The sequence below is a fragment of the Symphalangus syndactylus genome, chromosome 15, assembly GCF_028878055.3.
Source record: "Symphalangus syndactylus isolate Jambi chromosome 15, NHGRI_mSymSyn1-v2.1_pri, whole genome shotgun sequence".
Classification (NCBI taxonomy): Eukaryota; Metazoa; Chordata; class Mammalia; order Primates; family Hylobatidae; genus Symphalangus; species Symphalangus syndactylus.
In genome coordinates, this window is record NC_072437.2 from 29,744,237 (window position 1) to 29,772,132 (window position 27,896).

Consider the following 27,896-nt stretch of genomic DNA (forward strand, 5'->3'; position numbering starts at 1 on the left):
CTGAGGTGGTCTCATGTGGAGATGAGGAACTTGTTGGGAACTGGAGTAAAGGTGATTCTTTCTGTGCTTTAGCAAAGAAAGAATTTTGCCCCTGCCCTAGAGATCTGTGGAACTTTGAACTTGAGAGAGATGATTTAGGGTATTGGGCAGCAGAAATTTCTAATTGGTAAAGCATTCAAGAGGAAGCAGAGCAGAAAAGTGCAGAAGGGAAATGTGGGGTTGGACCCCCACCCAGAATCTCCTCTGGAGCACTGACTAGTGGAGCTGTGAGAAGACAGCCATTGTCCTCCAGCCTCCAGAATTGTAGATTCACCAACAGCTTGGACCCTACGCCTGAAAAAGGTGCAGGCACTCAATGCCAGCCCACGAAAGCAGCTGGGGAGGGGGTGGGGGGCCTGCACCTTGCAAAGCCACAGGGGCGGACTTGTCCAAGGCCATGGGAGCCCAACTCTTGCATCACTGTGACCTGGATATGAGACAGCGTGTCAAAGGAGATCATTGGGAACTTTAAGGTTTAATAACTGCCCTATTGGATTTCAGACTTGCATGGGACCTGTAGCTTCTTAGTTTTGGCCAATTTATCCCATTTGGAACGGGTGTATTTACCCAATGCCTGTACCCTCATTGTATCTAGGAAGCAACTACTTGCTTTTGATTTTACAGGCTCATAGGTGGAAGGGACTTGCCTTGTCTTAAATGAGACTTTGGACTTGGACTTCTGGGTTAATGCTAGAATTAGTTAAAATTTTGGGGAACTATTGGAAAGGCATGATTGTGTTTCAAAATGTGAGGACTTGAGATTTGGAAGAAGCCAGGGGCAGAATCATATGGTTTGGCTATGTCTCCACCCAAAATCTCATCTTGAATTATAATTCCCATAACTCCCATATATCAAGGGTGGGACCAGGTGGAAGTAATTGAATCATGGGGGTGGTTTCTGATGCTATTTTCCTAGTAGTAAGTGAGTCTCACAGATTTGATGGTTTTATAAGTGTCTGGCATTTCCTCTGCTTGCACTCATTCTCTCTCCTGCAGCTCTGTGAAGAGGTGGCTTCTGTCATGATTGTAAGGTTCCTGAGGACCGCCCAGCAATGCAGAACTGTCAGTCAATTAAAACTCTTTTCTTTATAAATTACCCAGTCTCAAGTATTTCTTCAAAGCAGCCTGAGAACAAACCTAATACAATATATTTATCAATATTGTAGTGTATCAATAAATGCAGTCATATAATATGTTATCTTTTGGGAGTGGCTTCTTTCAGCTAGTATAACATTTTTAAGGTTTGTCCACATTGTATCATATGCCACTGTTTTGATCTTTATTGGCAAATAATATTGCATTGTATGGACATATCTCATTTTATTTATATACTCATCAATTGAGGAACATTTGAGTTGTTTCTTTTTTTGGATATCATGAACAACATTGCTATGAACAATCACGTACAAGTTTTTGTGTAGACACGTTATTTCCTTTCTCTTGAGTATATACCTAGATATGGAATTGCTGGGTCACAATGGTTAACATTTTGAGAAACTGTCAATTTTTTTTCCATAGTGGTTGCACAATTTTACATTCCCATCAGCAATGTTTGAGAGTTCCACTTTCTCTGCATCTCTACAACACTTATTACCTGTCATTTTTATTATACATTAAAATTACATTGAGGCTTAAGACATTAAGTAAAGTGACTACAGATATACAGTTAGTGCCTACAAAAGCTGGAATTTAGCTACATGCCTTGTGCTAACTCAGAAGTCATGTTCTTTAGCACATTACTATATTGTAGCAAGCATGTTTTATTGAGACTGAAGGAAAGTTATTTTGTTTGGTTTTTTAATTCTTTGAAATTACTGGATGAACACTTATGTCTAGTAATGGTCAAAAATATTATTTTCCTCACTTATCCTAGTTGTTTAAATTAAAATGCTGAACACTTACCTTTTAGATTTTATAATTCTTGACAATTTAAATTTCAGTGACTTCAATTTTTAAAGAGAAATATGAATTTAGTGGGAGCTGGTTATAATTTGGAACCTCTTTTGTGAAATAAACCAATTTCAAAATATTTTAAGCAGAAATATATAAAAGTTTTAGCCTATAAATTACCAGAATTTGTCCTAGTCACCTAAATAAAAAATATAAAAGTTTTACATTTGAATGTTCTTTCAACATTTTATGAACAGTAAACCTGGCAGATAAACAGCTCAAGTCTTAATGGAAATGATAACATGTAAAATCAGCAGCATCCACATAAATGAAAAGTCAAATTTTTATCCAACACAAAACTATTACATATGCTTTAATCAAACAGAAATTACCAATGGCCAATCCCAATCCCATTACTTTCAAAAAAAACGTTCTCAAACTTTCCTTTCCAGTTGATTGTACGCTGATTGAAATGATTGTTTTATGCAGACAATTGATTTTTTTAAATAAAATGTCTAATAGTGAAGTCAGTGCATTACATCACCCATTCCAGAAAGCAGCCTTCCATTGAATTTACTCAGACAAACTAATTGCTAAATTAGATGACCACTGAAAGTTATTGAGTGCACATCCAACACTTTCTTCTGAACCAAAAGATAACTGACTAAATCTGTTTTGATCACTACTGCATTGCTAATTCAAAATCAAGAACTATTCGTTTCTCTGGAATATTAGCATCATAAGCCTGGGGATGTGACAATGTCATGTAATGGAGTTGCGGGGAAAGGAGTCAGAGGGTTGTGGCAATTCTCCAACCAAGGGAAAGAGTCTATAGAAGTGAAATAAGTTCACAGAATCAGCTGCCATGCTATGGTCAAAGAATTTGCAATTAGCAACTGACCAATCAGTTATGATTAACTCATTCTGTATGACTATCATAGGCTATAAACAATAGGAAAGGATGTTTACAAAATTTGTTTTATAGCAAGTGATTTAATGATAAAAGCTTGGACAGTTTTCGGAATTCAAAAATTCAGAGATACTAACATTTTTTGAAACGCCTATGATTGTGTTGTGTATGTGTATGTGTGTAAACACTACCTGTGTAACCATCTATTGAGATTTAAATTAGAACCTTTTCTCAGTGTATCACAGTTCTAAAGTTATATTTATTATATCGGTATCCCTAAGAACACAGTGAAAAAAAGACTAAGAGATAATTTAGCACTGTCTTTTTCTACTAAAATCAGAGTGTCTCTCATCTCTGCCGGAATCCACTGCATTGTTATTATTGGGATACATATTATAGAATATCTACTTATTTTGTGGATTTAGGCAATGGTTATGATTATTGCTTTCTTCACATCTAAAAATCAAATTTATATTACACATGAAGACATTTTGTAAAGAAGCTTTGGTCTCTATAAAAATGAATATTTAATAGAAACTTAATACTCTTTTATGTTATTTGAATTGTTAGGTTTAAGGAAATAAAATGTTTCTTAAATCTACTACTTTTAACAACACTGTAACATTTATTGGTTTTGCAATAAAATAAATCCAGAAAATTGCTGTGATATTACTTTTTGTTTCATACTGAAAGTAGGTAAATTAATTTCTAAGCAATGGGGCATTATAATTCTCAACTAACAGGGCTCAGCAGTTAGGATTTTAACTGCTGACATTATTTTCTTTGAAAAATGATAGATGTCATTTAGTGCTTAAAGACAAATTGCTGCATAACTGTGACTTTTTTGCTGGCAACTTTGCCATAAACAAACATAATATGACCAAGAAATTTCAAAGTAAGTTTTCTAGGTGAGCAAATCTAAATTAAAAAGGCTCTCACATTTCCTCAATCAGATATACTAAGATCAACCAAGTGTTGTTTTCAATCTATAATATTAAAGGGCAATTGAGTCTGACTCAAACAACTGAAAAAGTCAATGTTAACACTTAGGAATAAGTGTTCTCCCTTTAGGAAAATCTTCACTGGCCATTGGATATACCACATTTATCACGGATGATTTTCAAAAGGACAAATATTGCCCATTTCAGAAACAGGAATGCAGGAAAGTGCCAGAAAGCAACTCTGAGAATTTGCACAATGGCTGACCTGGAGAAAGACGTCAGAGTCACAGATGGAAAAGGGAGGTGCATGACTCCCCTCTGTTGCCAAGGTTCCCATTCTCAATTCAGAAGGATTTGCAGAGGGAATGAAGGAACATTGAAGTTTCTGAGATATTCCTTAAGGACCAAGCTATAACCCACAGGTCTCTAGATCAGATTCCAGCTTTTTTTTGAGGCAGTGTGGAGAAGAGGGGATGTGTGCAGAATATAAATATAGGGCTTGTCCTAAATGATGAAATAAAATTAAGATTGTGCGTGCTATGGCCTGTCTCTAGGAAGTCTCAAAACTCCTTTTCTTTTCTTTTCTTTTTTTTTTTTTTTTGGACAGAGTCTCGGTCTGTCACCCAGGCTAGAGTGCAGTGGCATGATCTCGGCTCACTGCAACCTCCATCTCCCGGGTTCAAGCGATTCTTCTGCCTCAGCCTCCCTAGTAGCTGGGACTACAGGTGCACGCCACAATGCCCTGCTAATTTTTGTATTTTTAGTAGGGATGGGGTTTCACTATATTGCCCAGGCTGGTCTTGAGCTCCTGACCTCGTGATCTGCCCACCTCGGCCTCTCAAAATGCTGGGATTACAGGCGTGAGCCACCGTGCCCGGCCAAAACTTTTCTTATAAATTGTCTTCTAATTAAAATATTTCTTTTGGCCGTCCTTGGAGTACTCCCAGGTGACACCCAGCTCAGGCTAACATTTGTACAGGATGGTTACCTTGGTCTCTAGAGATCCCAATGATGTTTTATACCAGTATGTCTCAGGGTCTGCCAAGCTTCCACCCACACCCTTAACATGCAGAGAAAGCTGCCAGTTCTTGTTAGCTTCAATTTTCCTTGAGAAAAACATGGCGATATGTATCAAAATACAATTGTTAAGGAACATATTGTTAGTTTCAATATGTAGAATGTATTACAAGGAAAAAAAAGATGCCAAAAATATTTTATGTCTACTGATATTCCTATGAGTCTTTATTATCATAAACAACTGGTCACAACCTAAATATCCAACTTTAGGTGGCTGAGTGAAGTAAAACTGTAGTCTTTCCATATCATAGGATAATATGCCAGCACTAACAACCAGATAGCAGAATATTTAATGCCATGGAAAAGTATTTGTTTTGTGTGGTCAGGTGAGCAGTTCATGTTACAAAATCGAATGTACCCTATGATCTTATATTTTTTAAGTGAAGTACTGATGTATTTATATGTATAATTAAGTATAGAAAAAAGCCTAGATGCCTTCTCTTGTAAGTCTTTTTCATTGTTTTATAAATGGTATCAATATTTATTTTTCACTTTTTCCATCAGATTTCCCAGAATAATAAAACTCAATTCCTTCTGATGAGCATTCATTATTCTTTGTTGTTGTTGTTGTTTTTTGTTGTTGTTGTTGTTGTTGTTTGTTGTTGTTGTTGTGAGACAGAGTCTCACTCTGTCTCCTGGAGCTAGAATGCAGTGGCCTGATCTCAGCTCACTGCAGCCTCTGCCTCCTGAGTCATTATTCTTACAGTAAGAAAAAAATTAACGTTACGAAGTATCTTCTCTGTCCTAGATCAACTGTCTAAGTATATACAAGGTGCCAAATAGATTTAATAAAATGTTGTATCCATTCATAGGTTTTTACAATACAATTTTTTGTATGATTCCATTGTCTTATAGTCTCCATTAATAGTTCTGGTGTGAATTTATACTCTAAAGGAAAGGTGACAACCTTACACAATCTCAGGGCTTACGTACTATCCACACACTGTGCTTACAAACATACACCTCCAGTTGTGTGGTCTCCCTGAGTTCTGCACATTCCTCTTGGGTATCTAATAAGCATCTCACATTTAACAAAACCACTGATTTTTAATCAATCCCAGGGACCCTCCGCCAGACCTACTCTTCTCTCAGAATTCCTTTTATCACTTAGTGACACTATCATCACACCAAACCTTGCTATCATCTTTCTTCTATCTCCCAGATTTCCAATCCATTAACAAATCCCAATAACCCTGCTTCCAATATTTGTCTAAATCTATGCACTTCTCAGCTTATCCACTCTTATTATTCTAGTTCCAATTATGTGGTCTTCTGTCTGTATTACTTTTTTTTTTCATTCTTGCATGCAGGGTCCATTTTTCATAGTGAAGTCCTCATAAAACAGAAATTAAATTTTATCAGCTTCTGCTTGAGTTTTCATTGATTGATTTATTATTTATTTATTTATTTATTTTGAGATAGAGTCTTGCTCTGTAACCCAGGCTGGAGTGCAGTGGCACCATCTTGGCTCACTGAAAGCTCCGACCCCTGGGTTCAAGCGATTCTCCTGCCTCAGTCTCCTGAGTAGCTGGGATTACAGGTGTGTGCCACCATGCCCAGCGAATTTTCGTATTTTTAGTAGAGATAGGGTTTCACCATATTGGCCAGGCTGGTCTCAAACTCCTGACTTCAGGTGATACACACTCCTCAGCCTCCCAAAGTGCTGAGATTACAGGCATGAGCCACTGCGCCCAGCTAGCTTCTGCTTACAGTTTTTAAATGACTTCTTAGCCCACTTAGGAGAAAATATAAACTCTTTACCAGAGCCTATGGACTTCCCAAAACATGATGTATGTTTATCTCCCCCCTTTAACTCACTCTGTTTTAGCTGCATGGCCTTCTGTTCTCTGAATAAAATAAACTTATTCCTGCCACAAGGCCTTTGCGCCTACTTTTCCTTCTGCCCCAGACACAGTTCTCACAGGTTTTCCTATGATTCCTTTCTTCTTATTATTCGGTATCAACCCAAACATCTCTACCGAGTGGCCTTCGCCAGCACATTCTTCTTAAATATCTTTCCCTACCTCATCCTGTTTGGATTTGTTTATAACATGTGTCAGCTACAATACTGGTTTTATTTGTTTGTTTATTTACTTTTTTGTTACAACAGAAAGCCCATGACAACAGAGTTGTGTCTGCTTTATTCACAACTTTAACCTCAGTGCCTGTACAGAACCAGGACCATACTAGAAACTCAATGAGCATGTGTGAGTATTTTCAACGAATTAATTCTTAAAACATTAAAAAGTGACATTTTCCAAGTAAAAATCTTTATCTATTTCCTTAGTGACTCTAATTGCAGAAAATTCAGGGTAGAAATAAGGTTCAGATCAATGGCAGGCCAAGAAAGGTATTTTTGGGTGAGTGAATGCAGGCAATTTTTGCTATTATGACTGACTGACTTCCATATTCTTTAATACAGGTATGTCCCTATGGTGAGAGATGGCATTTTTCATAGCACAAAGGTGGAAAGTAAATTTAATATCTATTATAATAAAAAATAAAGTAAATTTTATACAAACACTAAGAAGTGATCATCTAAATCTACAGATTAGGATCTGAAACTCATTCCTACATCGACATCTTCCATGGCCCTACTCCTAAATTAATAAATTCTCACTTACAGAAGGCTATTTTCTGAATCCTTTCATAGCTGATATTGTGGAGGTGCTGTTAGCCATCCCTTGATATCGACAGTACAATAGCCATCCCTGCCAGGGCACGTGTACATTATCAGTAGTCAAAAGTTTGGCAAAGTAAAACATTTCTCTTCATCTCCAGGAGAGCAGTTTATGAAAGAGCATATTCTTAGGCATTAAAGGTGAATGTTTCAGTGACACCTGTGCAAGATATAACTTTCTGCTCTCCTCTATAAAAATCTAAATTTCAATCATATAATTCTAGTAGACCTTAAAAGGATAGACCTCAAAGGTAGCATTGTATTTGATATTCTCTTGCAACCCCAGAATGAAACTTAAGCATGAATAATTGGCGATCTTCACATAAAGATTAAAGAATGGGACTCAAGTTCACACAGAAGCTAAAAAAGAAAGGTAGGATGACTTCCCTCTGCCACCTTGAAAAGGCTATGGCTTTGAAACCTACAAAACCAGAAATGGCGGAGGAGGGGGGCGGTGTTTTGCTGAATGGGCAATAAATATGCGAACCCTCCTCCTAAGAGTTTCTATAATCCTTTTTATCTTGGGTATCTATGTGTTCCTCTGTGAATGTGTTTTTTTTATAACTGTGCACTTCTTATGGAACAGCACCATCCTTCCTATCTGTAATAGGGCTTCCGTTCTGCTTTCATCTTGTACATATCTTATAAAAACAATCCGAATAAATGCCCAGTTAATATGTATATGTATGTATTTATAAATTATATGCATGTGCTATTGCACTAATATATTACATATTTTATATACCTTACTACAACCAAAGAAATATAAAAGAATGAGACCGAATAAATATACACTTAAGGTCTGTTTTTCCTTCCTGCACCCTCTGTGAAATGCTTATCCCACTTAAGAAACCACTGAGATTTCACCATGTCCTCACAGTGAGATTGTACTCACTCCTCAGTGAGAGGAGCTGATTAGTATTAAAGCTCTTCTGGTTGTATTATCAATTATGCACTCAAATTTTCAAATAATCTAGATGTACATATTGTACTACAGTGGATGATACTGTGAGGTACCAACTGGACCAGCTCAGCAGAGGCTGGGAGGTTTAACTCATCAGTAGCCATGATACCACTTTTCTTTTAGACTTTTCCAATAGAATTTATTTTTGCTTTTGCCAGCCAGGGCGAGAGCTCTGTTTTCTATAGGTATCAATGGTAGAATAAGCATTGTTGCCTCACAGAAGGGAGAAATCTATGGTATTGGACACCAACCCCCATGTCCTTCTTACATATCCTTTCCTTGAGATATAGGGACTCTTGTGAAAATGGGAACCTAAGAACTGGCTCTGAATAAACTTAAGCTTTGTTTTTGCAGAACAATTATGAGAAGTCTACTACTGACTCTTGAATATGTTGTATGCAATAAAAACTGTACTATCCAGGTATTGTTTCTGACCCATGATACTAGAAATAAATATCAACTACCCATACAAAGTTTTGCTTAGGAAAAATGAAAGTATGTTCAAATACAAATTTTTGAAAAATGACTAATAACTAAAAAAAATAGCCTTTCTTACCCCAAACATCAATAGATGTAGAATGGAGGGTAATAGTTACAACACGCAACATAATGTTTGGTTCTAATTAATAGACTATTTCAATGAACTATTATTTTGATAAATATGTTCATGCTTCATTTGCCATGTATTAAAAACAGCAATACACACTACTTGATGAAAAATATTATTGAAGATAAAACAGAAGTATTTCATAAACAACCATTAGCTAGATTATAAAATAGCATATAAAAGGTGTTACAGGAAATAAATATTAGGAATACATATTATTCATCTATGACCTAACTTATATTGAAATGCTGCAAAACCTTCACAGCAACATTCAGAGAATTACCTGAAAGATAACTCTGGCACCTTCTATGGTCTTATGTGTGTTTTCTTTAATGGTCACAGTGATTCCCATGTTCAAACTTATTCACTGAAGACGAAGCATATCCTGAGATTCTCATTATTGAAATGCTGAAGCTGAGGCTTGCTTTTCACAGATACAGATTGTCCAGCATTAAAATACCACTGTATGTTGACTGCATCCAAAAATCATTAAACTAAATACTTCCAAATGTCCTCATACAAATAATGTGTTACAATATTTTAGGTAGGATTATCTGACAGGATTAACAAATTTATCAAATATAACAGAAGGTAACAACTTATTATTTATTACTGAGTATACTAATAAATATAGGATCAGGACTTACCTGAATAACATGCTTCAGTTTATCAATAATCTGATTTATCACAGGATCAGTTCCTTTGACTTTGACTTCAGGATTTCCAGACTGGGCTTTGATTCCATTTCCAGCCACACGCTGAGTATAACTAGCAAGGGAAATATGAAAGATATGACTTAGTACCTGATCAGGGTATTATCTGTCACAGCTATCTGAACATTTTGAGGTCAGAATTTCTTCCTTTAGAGAATACACCAATGTATTTTTCTCTTGGAACAGAAACTGGCACAGTTGTAATGTTTTTCCAGGTAAAATGCTAAAATGCTTATCGTGCCATTAGATCATTCTAAAAATAATCGCATTCACTCAATGGACCCAACCAAAAATTACTTGTTTTTTAACACTACTTAACAATATGCTACAAAGAGTTAATATATATCTCACTTTGTTACCAGGTCTTGCTGAATTATACATATGTCTGCACCCATATTGGCTGAATCAGCTTATTTTATGCAGTCTTTATATTATTTTTTAAGTATTAGGCTACTATATATTATATATACTATATATACTATATATACTATATAGTATATATACTATATATAGTATATATAATATATATAGTGTATCTATAATATATAGTATATATAGTATATATAATATATAGTATATATAGTATATATAATATATAGTATATATAGTATATATGTAGTTTATACAATATATAGTATATATAGTATATATGTAGTATATATAATATATAGTATATATAGTATATATGTAGTATATATAATATATAGTATATATAGTATATATGTAGTATATATAATATATAGTATATATAGTATATATGTAGTATATATAATATATAGTATATATAGTATATATGTAGTATATATAATATATATAGTATATATGTAGTATATATAATATATAGTATATACGTAGTATATATAATATATAGTATATACGTAGTATATATAATATATAGTATATATGTAGTATATATAATATATATAGTATATATGTAGTATATATAATATATATAGTATATATGTAGTATATATAATATAGAGAGTAGCCTAATATATCTATATTATATAGTAGTATATATGTATATATAATATATATTATATATATACGTACATATATCCTAGCCGAATATATATTATATATATTTCCTAATTATTCCTCCAATTAATAAGTAATTAAACTTTTTAATAATGAGAATATCAATTGGACATGATAAAAATAACTTTATTAATAAATCTTTTGATTTTTAAAACAACCTTGAACCTATTTCTTTTTGTAGGCATAGAGGGACTTAGAGTTAAGAATTCTATTATCCATTAGGGATTTGGCAGTATACATCAATAACAAACAGTAGAAGGAAAACAATTATACCTATGTTATTAATGTATAATAATATTCTTTATTTTTGAAAAATAAAATTATATATATATATATATATAGCACATCTCTTAAATCCTCTGTGGCACTGTTATGTCATTCTTTACTCTTCCAGTATTCCAAGAAGATCACACATGTGGCATATATATATATATACATATATAATACATAACTGTGCAAGTCACTATCATAAACCATAACTGTACAAATTTAAATAATTAAATTTATAAGCAACTAAAATTTGCAAAATATTTTCTAAGTAGAGGAAACAACCCGCTTTCACTAGGTTCACCTAAACCAAGATCTGGTAAATCATGTGGTATGTAAAAGGGTCATTTCACAGGTGGGGAAAGCCATTTGAAATTTCACTACCTTCCCCAAATTACAATCATATAATGTCAACTTAGAATTAATAAAAATATTTAAATTCATTAGTCACAAAGATGTCTTAAATGCATGCTATATTCCAAGTCCTGTACTAGGTGATTAGGATTATAAGAAGATGTAAGACTCAATTTTTGTCCTCATAATGTTCATGACTTAACCAGGAATATAGTAATTAACTCATTCATTTGTATGTTTATTCATTACATTTTATTACATTTAAAAAACCCATAGATTTCAGCAATATAAATACCCTTATTTGCCTGGCAGAATAGTGTAATATAAACACAACTGAACGGTTAAAATACAACATTATTAAAGTAGCTGGAAGGAACTGCACATGCCAAGTGTGAGGAAAGATAGGACAAGTAGTAGACATTCTGGATATGGAGAAGCCCACGTGGACTCAGACTAGGGAAAAACTAAGGGAGAAATTGTAACTTGAGGTAGCCTTAGATGTATTGAGGTAAGAAGAGGACAGCTGTGGTATGGTTAATGAGAACTTCAGGACAAAGGATGTCACTCCAGCAAGGAAAATGGCAAAGGTATGTGAACAAAGCAGACAGGGAGAACGGGCCTCTATTCACAAAGGAGAGAGTACAAACGGTGGAAAGCAATGGATAGAGGGTCACACCGCAAAGATTCCACCCTGAATGTTTAAGACTCTCCATTGAGTGATATAATGGACTCTGGAGACTCAGAACGGGGAAGTTGGCAGGGGGGTGAGGGATAAAAAACTACATGTTTGTTACAATGTACACTACTCAGGTGACAGGTTCAATAAAATCTCAGACTTCCCCACTATACAAGTCATCCATGTTACCAAAACCACTTGTGCTCCCAAAACTATTGAAATTAAAGAGACATTTTAAAATGAAAACAAACACTATCATCTGAGTAATTTGTTTGCTTACATTAAATATCATAATACTTTTCAGCAAAAATATTCTCATTTTAATGTAACTTTCCTTCCCTATATTTGAGCAGAGTATTGCACTATCCATAAACACCCTCTGAATTTTTACAGAAATGGAAAAATCTTTGAAGAAAATAAAAGAAGGTTCTATGTTTGAGACTATGGCTATATTAAAGGGGTTTCAAGAAATATCCAGTTCTTCCCGAGATGATGTACTTCCAGTGACCAGTTTTAAGAAGTGGATCGAACATTTCCTAACTAGGTCCTTCAAGTGATAATAAGTGATTAAACTTTTTGATAATGATAATATCCATTGGACATGATTAAAATAATAATGTTAATAAACCTTTTGATTTAAAATATAACCTTGAACCCACTTCTTTTTGTAGGCATGGAGGGAGTTTAGAGTTAAGTATTCCAGTATCCATTAGAATACTGGAATATTCTAATGGATTAGGGATTTGGCAGTATACATCATAGGGATTGATGTACACATCAATAACAAATAGTATACATCAATAACAAATAGTAGAAGGAAATCAATTATTCTTTATTTTAGAAAAATAAAATTTTGTACTCATATATATATATATATATATATATATATAGAGAGAGAGAGAGATAGAGAGTAACCATCTCTTACATTATCTGTAGCACTGCTGTGTTATTCCTTATGCTCCCAATATCCCAAGTAGATTGCATATGTGGCTGTTTTATTAATGTGTTGAATATTCATAATGATAGTGAATAATATGAATAAATAAATTGATAAGTGCATAATTATGATTTAGGCATTGCTTTACTCTAGAGTTTGTCAATTCATGATGAACATCTTTTGGTGACCATGAATAAGAAACTCATAGACCTCAAAGTACGGGAAGCCTGACTGACTAAGGCCACTTGCTGCTTCACTCTAAAATCTGTGTCTGCATTTGTCCCTCAGTCAATGACTGAGGGCAGCAGGATTGCTAATGCAGATCCCTCATTAGGAGACACAGGGCTTCTCTGAGGACCAGGCTTGGCTCAGGATTCCCTGAAGACTTTTCTTACCCTTCCTTAGACTGTACTTCATGCTCCAATGCTTCCACTCAACCTTCGTTTCCTCTTTCCTTCACTCTAGGTCAGACTTTCCTCACAGCTGGAGCTTTCCCAGGCTTACTCAGCTTCCTCTCCATTTTCTCTCATAGGAATTTCCCTTAATAAAATCTTCTTGTGTTTAACCCCTTTTCAACATCTACCTCTTGGAGGACCTGGACTAACCCACCATATAATATTTGTATTATAAATACTCCCATTCTACAGCTTGAGAATCTGGGATCTGGATAGGTTAAGTAACTTAAGTCACTCAAGTAAGGCCACACCATATATATAAAGTGTGCTGCAAGGAACACGCACTCCAAAATACAACCACCAATAAGTATCAATCCTGAAACCAACTAATAAAAGTGAAGATATAATTAGCTTAGTGCAAAATGTTATTTTTTTCTCTAATTACATTTTCTAAGGTTTCACTGTTTATAACTAAGAAGAGATGCATGATTTTCTTCAAAACCCTCCTTAACAAGCCAGGTGTAGTGGCATGCACCTGTAGTCCCAGCTACTCAGGAAGTGGAGGCAGAGGGAATCATGTGAGCCCAGGAGATTAATGCTGCAGTGAGCTGTGATCACACTACACTGACCATGTGACCATGAGTATAAAACTCATAGACCTCAAGCCTGGGCAACAGAGTAAGACCCTGCATTAAAAAAAAAAAAAAAAAAAAAAAAAAAAAAGAAAAGAAAGTAAAACTAAGCAAAACAAAACAATCCTCATCAAATGGTTGCATATAACCAGCTAAACAGTAATATAACAGTTGTTTGCAGGGTGAGAAGAAACTAGCAGACTGTAGGTTTGCCATACAGTTTTTCTGTTTCTCCAGAAATACAGACATATTATAGGCAATGAAAACTGAGACTCTTCTCTTAAGTTGAATTAAGGTTTTAATTGATTTACATCATTTACTTACAGGCCAGAAAACTTTCTTTAAAAAGGCAGGAATGTTGTTTCATGTTAATCTAGGGAATTGCCTACCTTTGTTTTTGTTCTTAATTATCACAGCTACTAATACAGTAAAATAATATTTGATAAAATTTATTATAATTATAGCTGATAAAAATCTCATTCCAAGCTGTTATATCATTGAATATTTCAGAATCACTTTTTATGAGTCATATAAATAAGGAAAAATACTGCAAAGTAGACACACATTACTTCAAATGAAATATGATTTAATAAAATCAGTTATTCTCTTCCAGTTTTGTAATGTTCAAAATAACCACAATTGAAATAGTGATACATACACATCAGAACAGTTCAAACAAAAAAGAGAAATGATACCAAGCGTTGGCAAAGATGTGGAGCAACTGGAACTCTCTCCCATTGTGGATGGAAACGTAAACTGGCGGAAACCACCATTTCCCATGTATGCCAAATCTAACCATATTCTATGACCTTGGGCATATACCCGCAATATTTACCAAAAGACAGATACATGAATGCTTAGAGAAGCATTGTTCAAAATAAACACAAATTGGACATTATATTTGTATAATGATATGGTATATAACAATGAGAACTAATGAATTACAACTATATGCAAAAAGATTGACAAATCTTATAAACTAAATATTGAATGAAAGAAGCAAGATACAGAACATATTCTATGATCTAATTTACTAAAAATTTTAAAACTAATCAGTAATGTTCCAAATCACCACAAGAGCTACCCTATGAGATAGTGTCTAGAAGAAATAATATCAAGCTTCCTGATTTTAGTACTGGATACACAGAAGTGCTAAGTTTGTTAAAAAAAAAAAAGTATTGAGCTGTACAGTTAAGATTTGGGTGTTTTACTGTTTGTATGTATTTTCAGTCTTATGAAATTATGTTAAAAAGCCTTTATGCTCTTTTTCTTAATATGTTTACAATAGACAAATTTTCATTAAGCCACAGTATAAATAAAAAAACACCCACACAGTTATGTTTAACATGGACTAAGTGGTTCTGTGGTCATTAAGTGAGTACTTTAGGATCTAAGTCTGATATAAAACCTCACTTCCCTGAAGGCTTTAATTTGCAGGCAAAAAAACATGGTTTCTAAATTAAATTTTTTTTGTAACAAATAATTTTTGAGTTCCCCTCATGACATTTTAATAAATCATTAATTCCTTCTTTTTCTTTTTAATGTACAAGTAATGGATAAAACATTTCAAAGATCCCTACAGAAGTTTCTTGAGTTGAAATATTGTTCACATTACAATGAGAAGGATGGAATAAAACCAAAAAAGATAGACAGGCAGATTTTTTGTTGGGGAAGTAATAGACCCACCATCTGTGCTTCTTTCTTCTAAGCAGAGCTGGGAATGAGTGACAGCAGTTGAATAGGAATACTTGCTCCCCAAGCACTACTTGTTTTTCATTAACAAGGAAAAATGGCAAGCCCTGATATATTTACATTCTACAAAATTGTTTTTAAATGATGATAACAAGATCTTAGTTCCCTCTCTGTTGAACATATAAAATATTAAAAGGCATTGTAATAAATTTATATACAGCACATCAGGAGGAAGTCATTTCTCCTGACTTTACCAGCTTGTCCTATTTGAAACTGATACCGTGCCCTATTGGCTGATAGTAATTTCACTTTATTTAGAATACAATAGAGTTTGGCTCAGATTCACACCAAAAGTATAGTATTCTGATGTGCACTTACACAATTTCAGGGGAAACAATATCTGGAATCTGACCCTGGAATTCATTACAAATCAGTTACAGGGGTCTGTCTTGGAATTTTTTGATAACTGGACTGGGACAGAATGTAAGAATAAATCATTAAAGTAGATGAAGAAAACACTTGATGAGAGCTTTCTTGTTTTATCTTTATTGCTATTTCTATCAGGGGTTAAAAAGAGAATGGGGACCATGTTGTGGTTATTATTCTTGTTGTTGTTTGATTGGTTTGCTTATTATGTTCTTGTATGACTTGGTTATGTGGCTGGATATTAAAATTCTTTCCATTTCCAGAGTCATAAATCTCCTAATTTCTAGGAGATTAAATACTGGTTTTATCTTTGGCTCTGGTAAAAATGTTGCTATCTTGGCTTAAAAGGAGGTCTGGGAAATACGTTGTATCTATTCATCAGTGAACGTGAACTGCTTCTACAAGAACAAATTTTCCATTCAAACCATTTCTAGGCCTCCCTTCCTGGTTCTGATAGCAAATGTGAAAGCAAGGACTAGAGATTTGGTTTTTGTAAGTTTCCTCAAATACTTGGGAAATATTGGATTCCATTGCCGAGTGTTGACTTTTGTACATTCAACTTGTACACAGCACTTTTTCTCTATGTTGAAAGTCCTAATCCTTGAAATCTCAGAATGGAAAAGAACTATATGATTGATTTTATGTGCCAGGTTTATGGGAATAACCTTTCATGGAAGATAGGAGGCTTACAGGGGATTTAGAGAAAGGAGACATCTGTGGAATCAATTCAAAATGATTAAGCCTTTTGCGATCCCACTATGTCACTTCAATTGTTGAGCCACAAAACTATTTTTAAGTTAATCTCTAACATTTATTTGGCTTTATAATTACATATAAATAATGTCTAAATTTGACACCTATGTTTTTAAACAATAACGAAGTCAAAATAAATGGAATTAAGGAGAGCTTATTATGATCTTTATTGTTATTTATATATAACAAATTTCCTATTAAGAATATAATATTTTATGATATCTTATGGATGTCATTAACATTAATAAAGATATTATCATGCTTTGTACAGCAACCAACAAGAAAATTTTACCATACCACTGCAATAAATAGAATAAAAACATGTTCAGAAAGACTTAGAAACTCATTAAAGAATGGATATTAATCACTCTTCACCCTAACTCCTCATTTGGCAAGGCGTGAATCTATGCACGCCAGTTTAGTCAGGTGGCAGGTAAGTAGTCCCATTGCATTTCATAAAATAAGCAGCCGTGTGAATTTGAAAGATAATATTTTCACATGAAAAACTAATGACTGCACATGTAAAATCAGTAGTGCTTTGGAAGCTGTCATTTCAAAAAAAAATTACCTACCTAATTAAAAAGTAGCACAAATGAACTTTTGCCAACGTAAAAAAATAGAACATTGCTTAGCCTTTTTTTAAACCCCTCCCCAATCTTACCAAGAAAGGATAAATACCTTTATTATAGTCAAAGCTCTGTTTTTATGGTTTTAAATTATTTAATTAAAAATTCAAAGCAAATGATAATAAATCTTTAATTTATAATTATCCTAATTTGATTGAAAGTGACTGTCCAAATATAAAATGACCAGTTATAACTACAATCAATTACAAATAATGCTATATGAGTTTGAAATGTTATACTAACTTGCCTTTTCCGGGAATGCATTTTAAAATTAAACTCTTCTCTGTAAGATCAAGGCTATCCTTCATGGATTTATGATGATAGATAATCACCACTTTGTACTGATTTGCTGTCTCACTTCACTGTTTGATACCAACATATGAAAGTAAATATGCTATTTAGGGGAAAACTATTATCTGAGTACTAATAAATTAAATGGTATTTTAAGCCAACAACAAAATGATTTAGGGTACAAATTTTATTTAACCAACTTTTCATTAGAAGCATTATAAAATTCTGAAAGATCCTAGAATCTTATATAGCTTTTTTGTATTTCTTTCAAATGTAATTGACACAAGCACAAATTAAATCTCATATTTAAAAAGCTTCTGGCAACATTAAAATATACTTTAAAATTACTTGCAAGATATGATAATTCTAAGATTACCAACATACCATGCAAATGAAACACCCAGGTACTTCCTACCAACACATGATATAACAAAATCAAGAACTTCTGAATTAGAATGTAGTAGTCGCCCACAGCCATCATACCTAATTATCACAAACTTGGTGGGTTAAGAGGACAGAAATATATTCTCTCACAGTTCTGAAGCCTGGACCTCTGAAATCAAGATGTTGGCAGGGCCATACTCCCTCTGAAGACCCTCAGGAGGAATTCTCCCTTGCTCCTGGCAATCCTTGGCCTTCTTTGATTTGTGATCGCATAACTCCAATTTCTGTCTCCATCTTCACATGACCTCCTCTGTGCGTGTCTTTTCTTGTGTCTTATAAGGACATTTGCTTTGGATTTAGGGCCTACCTTCATCCAGGATGACCTCATCTCAATCCTTGGGTTAATTATGTCTGCAAAGAACCTACTTCCAAATAAGTCACATTCTAAAGTTCCTAGTGGACATAAATTTTGGAGGTACAGTATTTAAATCACTACACAGAAGATTGTAAAGACAAAAATCTGAAAACTACCTGAATGAAAACAGATATTCCCTTGAACTTCAACAAAAATCATATTCTATTTTCACATGAGAAACACTTTATTACTGTAAAACAATATTTATATTTCACAAGTACACCTCTTAAATTGTAGCTTGGTTTTTAACTTTTAGGTTTTTACTCTAATTCAGTTGACCTTAAGAAAAATAATTAGCTTTGGAAATTATCAGTACATGATATCTAGTATTTCCTACATTTTTAATAACTTCTACCTCCTAGCAAAACTAATGCAATGGACAATTTCTGTGTTCTAAATTCACACACACAAACAGGAAAGGCACTTCAAAAATGATTTGTTCTCTTCTAAAGCAGAAGCCCAACCACCTGCTCTGAATCTAAAAGTTTCCAGAAAGCAATGAAGGGCTAGTTTATTATGAAGGTGTTGATAGCTGATTCTGTGGAGACTCACACAGAAACAAAGAATAAATTTTAGTCACACTTAATGCTAATGTGATAGTAAGGTTGTGACAATATTCAAATATGACCAACTTCATTAAATTAGCTACACTCAGGCTTAGCTTAGTTGTCCAAATTTATTATAAATAGCTCAAAAGAAATAATTCAGCTCTTCTGTTTTCTATTTCTTATTTTTTGTTGATGCTTAAGAGTAAAAAGATATTTTAACTGAATTTTTTTTTCTTAGCAATCAGTTCTCTTGTTTTATCACCATAAGACTGTAAGGGGCCGTAACAGGTCACAGAATCTAGCACTGCCTTCAACAAGAAATACACCTAGAGCAGGAATATAGTACTTGGCATTCATCTTTAGGCCTATAACCTAATAAATTTTTTTTGTCTCTCTTTGGTGACAGTAACATAAATTTAGAGCTGGAAAGGAACTTAGAGGTCATCTAGTCCCACCCAAGCATCTTTTAAAACAAAATAAATATGTTTATTTCATCATTTTGTACTTATACACTGTGTATTTCCAGAAACGCCCTTGGGACCGCTTAGAATAAAAGGCACAAGCACTATAAAACAAGGGCAAAATGACAGAATAATGAAGAGAAGGAGGTGACAATTATACGGGAAGACCTAGGGAAGGAAATACTACCCTTCAGCCTAATATTTAGTCCTAAGCCTCTTGTTATTGAAGGCCAAAAAGAAAACCAGAATGCAAATAGGTGTCCTTAGTTAATAAAATAGTATCTGCATATGTCAGCAGCTATTTTTTGGTAACTCTAAACTCTTAAGCAAAATTTATAAGTCTTTAAGCAACAGACAATGGACAATATAATAAAATAATCTTCAATAGCAATTTCAAAACTTTTAAAGATGTAAGTACAAATAATCTTTTCTTAAAGGATGCTTTGTTGAAAGCTGCCTGCATGATGGTATTTTAAATTACATGATGTTAAATTGCCTGCATGATGGTATTTTACTGGGACCTGGTTATATGACTTGGTGAAGAATATAATCTTTGATAACTTAGAAGAGTGAATGGTTAATATTTCTCTGAATTGTTTTTGTTTCTAATTGATATTTTATTTTACCCCTCATAGAGAATATATTTTCTGGGAAATACACTGAAGTACAATAAAAAAAGAAGCTCAGAGTTAAAAGTGTTGAGGTAAATCACAAAGCAGAGGTTGTGTCTGAAGAACTGTGTGGTCGCACTGCACCACACAGCAAATAGAAATATGGGTGAGCACTTTACCAGCAGATAAACACCAATGAGAGTGGGAACAGCAGTCACAAGATGTGTTTTAACAGAGAGATAGTTAATTAAATATTTTCTAATACATTTATTGAACCTACATTTAATGGAATTTTTTTCCTTTCTTCACTTTGGCAAATGTGCATATTTGTATAGAGAACACAGTTTTACAGATGTAATTTTCAGACTTTAAGTCAGGCCCATCACCAACGTTCTATGAATTGGGTGGCCTTGATATGTGGTCCAGGTATTTTTGAATCAGGGATGGGAGCCTATCCAACAAGTCAAAAGCTGACTTTTGTAGCTTTCATTATGAACACCTCTCTGACTGCTCTTCTTTCTGACTTTACCAAACAAATTACTTAGGATTCTTAAGTGCCAGGCATATTAACATAAGAACTAAATAAATTTAAAAAATAAATGCATACGCACGCACACACACACACATAAACACAAACACACAGCATTCTCTATATTTACTTCTACTCTGAATAGCAAAAAAGCTGTGTTCCTGGGCCTGTGGAAAAAATATGAAGTTTGAAAAGATTTGTAAATAACTTTTCCTTAATGAAAACAACCCTGTAGTAATTACTATTTTAAAAAATATATTGGAATTTGAGCATAACACAGTTTCAATCTTGTCTCTATTCCAACTTAAAGTCTTGTCCAACAGTTCCATTTTACGGTCTGTTGAATCATAAAATAAAAATTTATATATTTTAAAGTATTTGATGAAAAAGGAGAAGGAGCAGGAGGAAGAAGAGGAGGAGGAGGAGGAAAAAGAGGAAGAGGAGGAGTTGGGAAAATAACTAGGATTCCTGTTCTTGCCTCACTTTAACTACACTACAGCCAAATTCCTACTACCAAGCAGTCCTCAGACAACAATCTACGTATGTAACAGAAATTAATTTGTGTTCGCTTGTATATATGAGAAAATTGCTCCTCCAGCTATGTCTTGGCAAACTCAGTTACACAGAAAACAGCAGGACTTGGTTCCATAAAACTACATGTGCCTACGGACTTTTAGATTCCTAATAGTGGTAATTACTAACAAACATATTTGGCTGACTCAGTATAGGAAAAATGTGCATATACAGGATTTCAGAAGACCTCTGGAGTCTAAACAGAATGGAAGTTTCCGGTCTAGATGACCTAGAGATTCCACACCTACAAAGACATTTAACCAATCTCCCCTTCATCCTTTATACTTCCCCCATTCTCCTCTCTCAGTCCTTTCATGATTTCTGCCAGGTCCGTCAGTGTTTACATACTCTGTCCCCCATGTCTGGAAAGTTCTATCCCTTCAGAACCTTTCTTCAGTCATCTGTACTAAGCTTACAAAGGGGGTTTACAGATGTGATTAAATTAAGGGTCTTAAAATAGGGGGCCAGCGCGGTGGCTCATGCCTGTAATCCCAACACTCTGGGAGGTGGAGGTGACTGGATAATGAGGTCAGGAGATTCAGACCATCCTGGCTAACACGGTGAAACCCCGTTTCTACTAAAAATACAAAAAATTAGCAGGCCTTGGTGGCATGTGCCTGTAGTCCCAACTACTCTGGAGGCTGAGGCAGGAGAATTGCTTGAACCCGGGGGGTGGAGGTTGCAGTGAGCTGAGATTGTGCCACTGCACTCCAGCCTGGACAATAGAGTGAGACTCTGTCTCAAAGATAAAAAATAAAAAAATAAAAAAAATTTTTAAATGGGGGGATTATCCAAGATTATCTGGGCAGGCCCTAAATACAATCACATGTGTTCCTGTAAGACTGAGGCAGAGGTCATTTTTTTAAAGACAAAAATGGAGAAGACAATGGGACCACGGAGGCAGAGATTGGAGTGATGCAGCCACAAGCCCAGGAATGCCAGAGCTCAAAGAGGCGGGAAATAGATTATCTCCTAGAACGATTAGAGGGAGGGTGGTTTTACAGACACTTTAATTTCGGCCCAATTATACTGATTTCAGATTTCTGATCTCCACAACAGTAACAGAACAAATTTCTGTAGATTGAAATCACTCAATTCATGATCGTTTGTCCTAGCAGCCACAGAAAACTAACACCACCCCCAAACTGGAGCATCCTTTCTAGGTTACTTGCTCTCATTTGTGCAGTTTGTCAGAATTGAAATGGAGTAGCTTTAAAGTCATATTAAAGAAAGGAAAAAAGAAAGAAAGAAAAAGATAAAACCTGACAACAGAGCAAGGAAGGCCATAAGCAATGGTTCTCATGCAAGTATGCCTGGTAATAAGAACCATCATAAATGACTACAAAAACTACAAGCTTACAAAAAGGTCTTGGCAGCCTTACACAAAAAAACACTTCTGTGATAATATCTTCCCAGAGACCGCTTGTCCAACCTCAGCACCTTGTAGTCAAGGGTGATTATCTCAAAACAATTATATAGTCTTCCTCATTTTTTCTTTATAAGCCATTGTCTTCCTTTACTTCCTGTATACACATACAGTTCACTGTGGCACATGTATTCCCAAGGCAATGCCCTGTCCCCAAATAAACATTATTTTATTTTACAGACCCTCTCTCTAAAGCTTGTCATAAATGGTGTCCAGAAGTAGAACCTGAAGCCAGATCACTTCGAGAAGGAATTGGCAGTTCTAGGAACCAGCATGTGGGACTCACCTGAGTCCCTTGAGAGCTCTGCTTCCAAGCTCGCCTTTCCTGCCCTGCTGAGTCTTCTCTCAGGCACACCTTCTCTCTTTTTTGTAGAGGCCTTTTTTTTTTTTTTTTTTTTTTTTAAATTAGGGATTTGGTTTGGTTAGAAGGCCACCTTCAATAAAACACCTTAACATCCCTCCTAGGATGATAAAAGACTTTTTATCTTTCCTGGCAATTCCTTTCTGGTTTAAAGACAACTGTCCTTCTGGTTTCAGTACTCTGGTTTCTGCAAAATTTACATTCCGTCTCTGAGACATGTTTTGCTGGTGAATTTACCCTTGTTATTTTTGCATGCCTAATTTAATATTTTGTTTGATCTACACACCTGGGTTAAAATTTTTGTACACACTCTGATTTGGGTTTCATTTTATTAGTGATGCATGTCTGCAAATGATTGATTCTTTCCCCCTGCTTGTTTCTGTAAATCTTCTGAGAACAAAACTAAACATTCTAAATGGTGGGTGCGGAATAACTAATTAAAAATCACTAAAGAAGTCACAACCATCTAAAATGCCAATCCAAACTCATGACCTTCCTTGACAAGATTTATAGGATTGTCTTTGCTCTCGAGAGATTTATAAAAAATGGAATGGGATTGTTAAATAGTAAGGCATGCCAAGCTTTCTGGGACCCAGCCAGACACATGGCTTTTCCTCGTACACTGTTGGATCAATGGTCATCATGGGGAAATCTCCAAGCCTGTTTTTGCTTAGTACCAAATTAAGAGACTACAACCATACACTTAACATGTAGAACCTTAAAAGTTCTCTAATTTTTTCCTACCTACTTTGAATCTATTGACTTTACTGCAAGTGTTGAAATAAAATTCACTGCTTATGGCATGCAAGCCAAGATTAAAAAACAAATAAACAAACAAAAAAACAAATAAAGTCCTGAAGGGCTATCAAATGGACGGTTTTACGAATTATCATAGCTCCATGACAACCAGCAACTTAGACACCTTCTGGAAATGTAAATTTACATTTATCTGACAATTGCTTAGGGTGATGGAACAGATAATTGAATAATTGATTTCTAAAAGAAAAATATGTAAATAAATGTTTATAAAAAAGGCACTTAAATCAAAAAGGTCAAAATCTTGATCTCAGAGCAATAATATATTTATATCCAACATAAAAATTGCTTTGTATGCCATGCAGGGGCCAGAAAAAAGCTGGAAAAAAAATAACCTGGTAAAATGCTTCCCTGCCCTCATTGACTAGTTAAGTAAAATAGACCAGCAAAGAATGATAGATTTTTTTACTAAGATTTCAAGGCCACATGGAGATTTTGTTTTTCTTACACAATTATGCTATTCCTAGCTAAAATGTAAACAATGGAATATATAACCCTAAACTCACTTGAAAATGAAAAAAAGGAAGTAGGAGAGAAAGGGTAAATGAGATTCAAAAATAAGTTGTATCTAAAATGGTGGTCCACAGATTTTGTAAGACTATCTATAGGGGTAATAGAATTTAGTCATGTAAACTGGTCCTATTTTGTCAGATATATAATTTGGAACCAACTGTCTTTTATAAATTAGTATTACTATCTTATGACCAAAATTCTAGAATGAAAGCTATAAGATCTTTTGTTGTGTGTGTATGCGGCTTAGGTATGTTCATACATATGTACATGTTTTATGGTATATGTTGTGTCTACATGATAAAATCTGGAGTAGAGGGCCAGAAATCCCTTTGAAAATTCTCTTCAGATTGATTTAGACAGATGCCTGCTCATATAAAATATATAGTGATAAACCTAAATGCCTTTTAGTTTACATGGATTAAGTAAATCTTTAATAAATAAGTTGGTTTTATATTTGGTGATGAAATAAAAATACTAATAAAAATACAAAAATACAAAGTCATTGGCATACATTTTTGCTATGGTTTACTGGTCAGACAGGATTATATTTGTCTCTGCTAGATGTTTCAAGGTGTTAGGATTTGACACAAAGTTTATAAAACTACAAAATCTGCCTAGAAACAGAATGATCTTTGTTTGTGTAAATGTTTGATATGTGAGAGTAATTTAATGTTGCTTGTTTAATAAAAACAGCTACATCTTATGAGTTATCAATAAAATGTCCACGCAAATAACTTCAAGTCTCTTATTTAGGAAAAACACTTGACATTCACAGGCTATAAAAATGGTTAACAGAGAAAAAACTTCAAATGATGACTCGTTTTATCTAATATCTTAGTTTTCATAAGTAGCTAGTTATAATTGTTAAAGATAAATAAATCAGGGAAATACAAAAAAGATAAATGTTTATGAATAAACTTTTTGTTTAATTTAAAATCTTAAAGTTTTGTTGTGTTGAATTAAGTGATAGATACTCATTAAATGTCAGGGTCATTTTCGAATAAGATACAAAACTGAAACATAAATTGCTAAACATAAATATAATTTTGTTACTGGCTGCCTATATTTTATAGAAAGTCTAAATATATTTGGGTCTATTAAGACATAACAAGTTATGTTCTTTGGAATCATGTTTCTAAAATTATATAATAATTTTTATCTGCAAAATACTGATTTGTAACAGAGTTAAAAATTGCTTGCTTAGTAGGTTTTCACTAAAAATTAGTGTTACTAAAGAGTAAAATAACAATTAATATACATAAGTTTGTATATAAAGTGTATAAAAAATGAAATGTTTTTAATGAAAAATTGTAAGAAAAGCATAAAAGTGTTCTTTATTGAGAAAAAGAATTTTTTCTAATTTGGAGTTTATTTAAAAGTTGTTTATAAATATTTAGAAAAATATAAAAACATGGTAAAAAGGAACAAGTAAGTAAGAGAGAAAAATGTGAAGAAAGTTATGGGTATGAAAACGTATTTTTGGTAAGAATATTTGAAAAGAAAAGAGAATAACTTTTTATGAGAAAAAATACTATGTGGCAAATGTTTGTCCTGAAGTAAAATGACTAGATATGTTATTGTTTCAAAAATCATATAAATTAATAAGAATGTAATATGTCACCAGTCATATTTTTTGTTGTGTCAACTCTTGTTTATAGCTATATTTGTGACTACATTATCAATGTGAGTATTCTAAAGATTATGTGAAATTTATAAAAGTCTGATAGTCCTGATGTGATGCTATCAGTCATGATTTGGGTTGTTAAATAGCTAAATTTCCTTGTCAATTATAAACTTTTACTATATTTTTATCCATAGTTGTTCTAAGTTTTTGTCACCCACAGTTTTGTTTTGAATTCTCTCGAGGCATCTGCAATCAGATTCATGGAAAATACCCTAATAAGCCCTCTTAAATGGAAGTTTCGAAGAAGTTTAAGATAAACGAACTAAATAAAACACTTTAAACTGTAATGAAGAAACTGATGAATTCATGAAACTGCAAATCAAGGTCAAGCTGAACAAAATTTAACCACATGATAAAGTAACTGATGAAAATAAATGTTTTATGACTTATTTGAAACGTTGATTCTTACTTAATTCTCCAGATTTATGGAAATTTTCTCTCATAAGCTTTTGGTAGTGTATAGCAATCTGGCAAAACATACTTCTAATGAACAAAGGTGGAAATGTTTGTTTTTTTCTCCCTACTTGATCCCCCCCAAATGCAGAAACTATTCAGGAGTATTCTTATTTTTTGTGGCCATATGGTTATTTGCATAAATTCAATAAAAATTTGCTATCTTTTTATAGAAGGATACAATTGAAAACATTAGTTATATTACCAAGGCTTTAAACAGAATATAATATACGAGAACATGTAAAGAACATCTGGCTTCAAAGGTTCCCAGCCTTACAGCGAGTAAGTAAAAATTGTCACTTCCTGGCAAGCCTAGGAACCTTAAGACTGCACATAAAATCTGCCTTGGCGAAGCTTCCTAGGCTCAAGAGGTTTTTAAATATGAGATTCTTATGTGATCAATGTAGAGAGAAAAAGTTGTTTCTAAAAAAAATTTAATACATCTGTTATTAGATTGTAGCTCTGTAACTATATTCAAGTTCTTGTTATCTACCTATAGACCAGATTAGATACTGAAATATTTTAGATTCCTCCTATCTAACTTTCTTCCACAGAATTACCAAAAATGGGAACAGCTCTGTTCTTGATACCCTGTAAGTTGAAATTAGATTAATTTTAAAAAGCAAATTTCATACATGGTATATGGACCAAACAAAATTTCACCAAACTGCTCAATGCCATAACCAGAGACATTCAAAGTACAAAATGGGATGAGAAATTGATGTTTACACACTGTAGATAGCTTTTCCCAAGATGCTGTTACAAAACTCCAAATCACAATGAGACTTCTACTCCTCTTAATGCCTTCCTTTTTGCATGACAGGATAAAAATCATTTGATTTATCAATTAGCTTAAGACTAATGACTCAAAACTGTTATGCAAACTGAGATTGTAATATTACTATTAATTTTGCTTTGTATTTTACCTTTCAAAACTTTGTATCTCTTACTTGTTAAATTTCTGGAGGACAAATCCTAACAGAATGATGCTGGCCCAGCAATTTTAAATGATAGCCAAAGACTACAAAACAAACAAAATTGAACTTAATAATGGACTCCAGGAAGCCTGAGTGCCACTCACTACAAACTTCCCTTGTTGCTCAAATATAGCTAAAAGAGTTTTAACACTGACCGCTGGTAACCATTTACTGCCCCGAATGTGAGATCAGACCAACAACCCAGGACAGACTCATCCCAGCAGTGAGAGACAACTG

At 33.9% G+C, this 27,896-nt stretch overlaps 1 protein-coding gene across 2 annotated transcripts in view; it reads right to left on the reverse strand.

Annotated features, from left to right (window-relative positions):
- Positions 1-27,896, reverse strand: part of GPC5 (glypican 5) — a 1,476,320-nt gene that overhangs the window by 960,215 nt on the left and 488,209 nt on the right. For both annotated transcript variants that reach the window (XM_063618675.1, XM_063618676.1), the window contains exon 6: positions 9,756-9,876. In XM_063618675.1, coding sequence (XP_063474745.1) covers positions 9,756-9,876 — 121 coding nt within the window. The remainder of the gene's footprint in view (positions 1-9,755; positions 9,877-27,896) is intronic.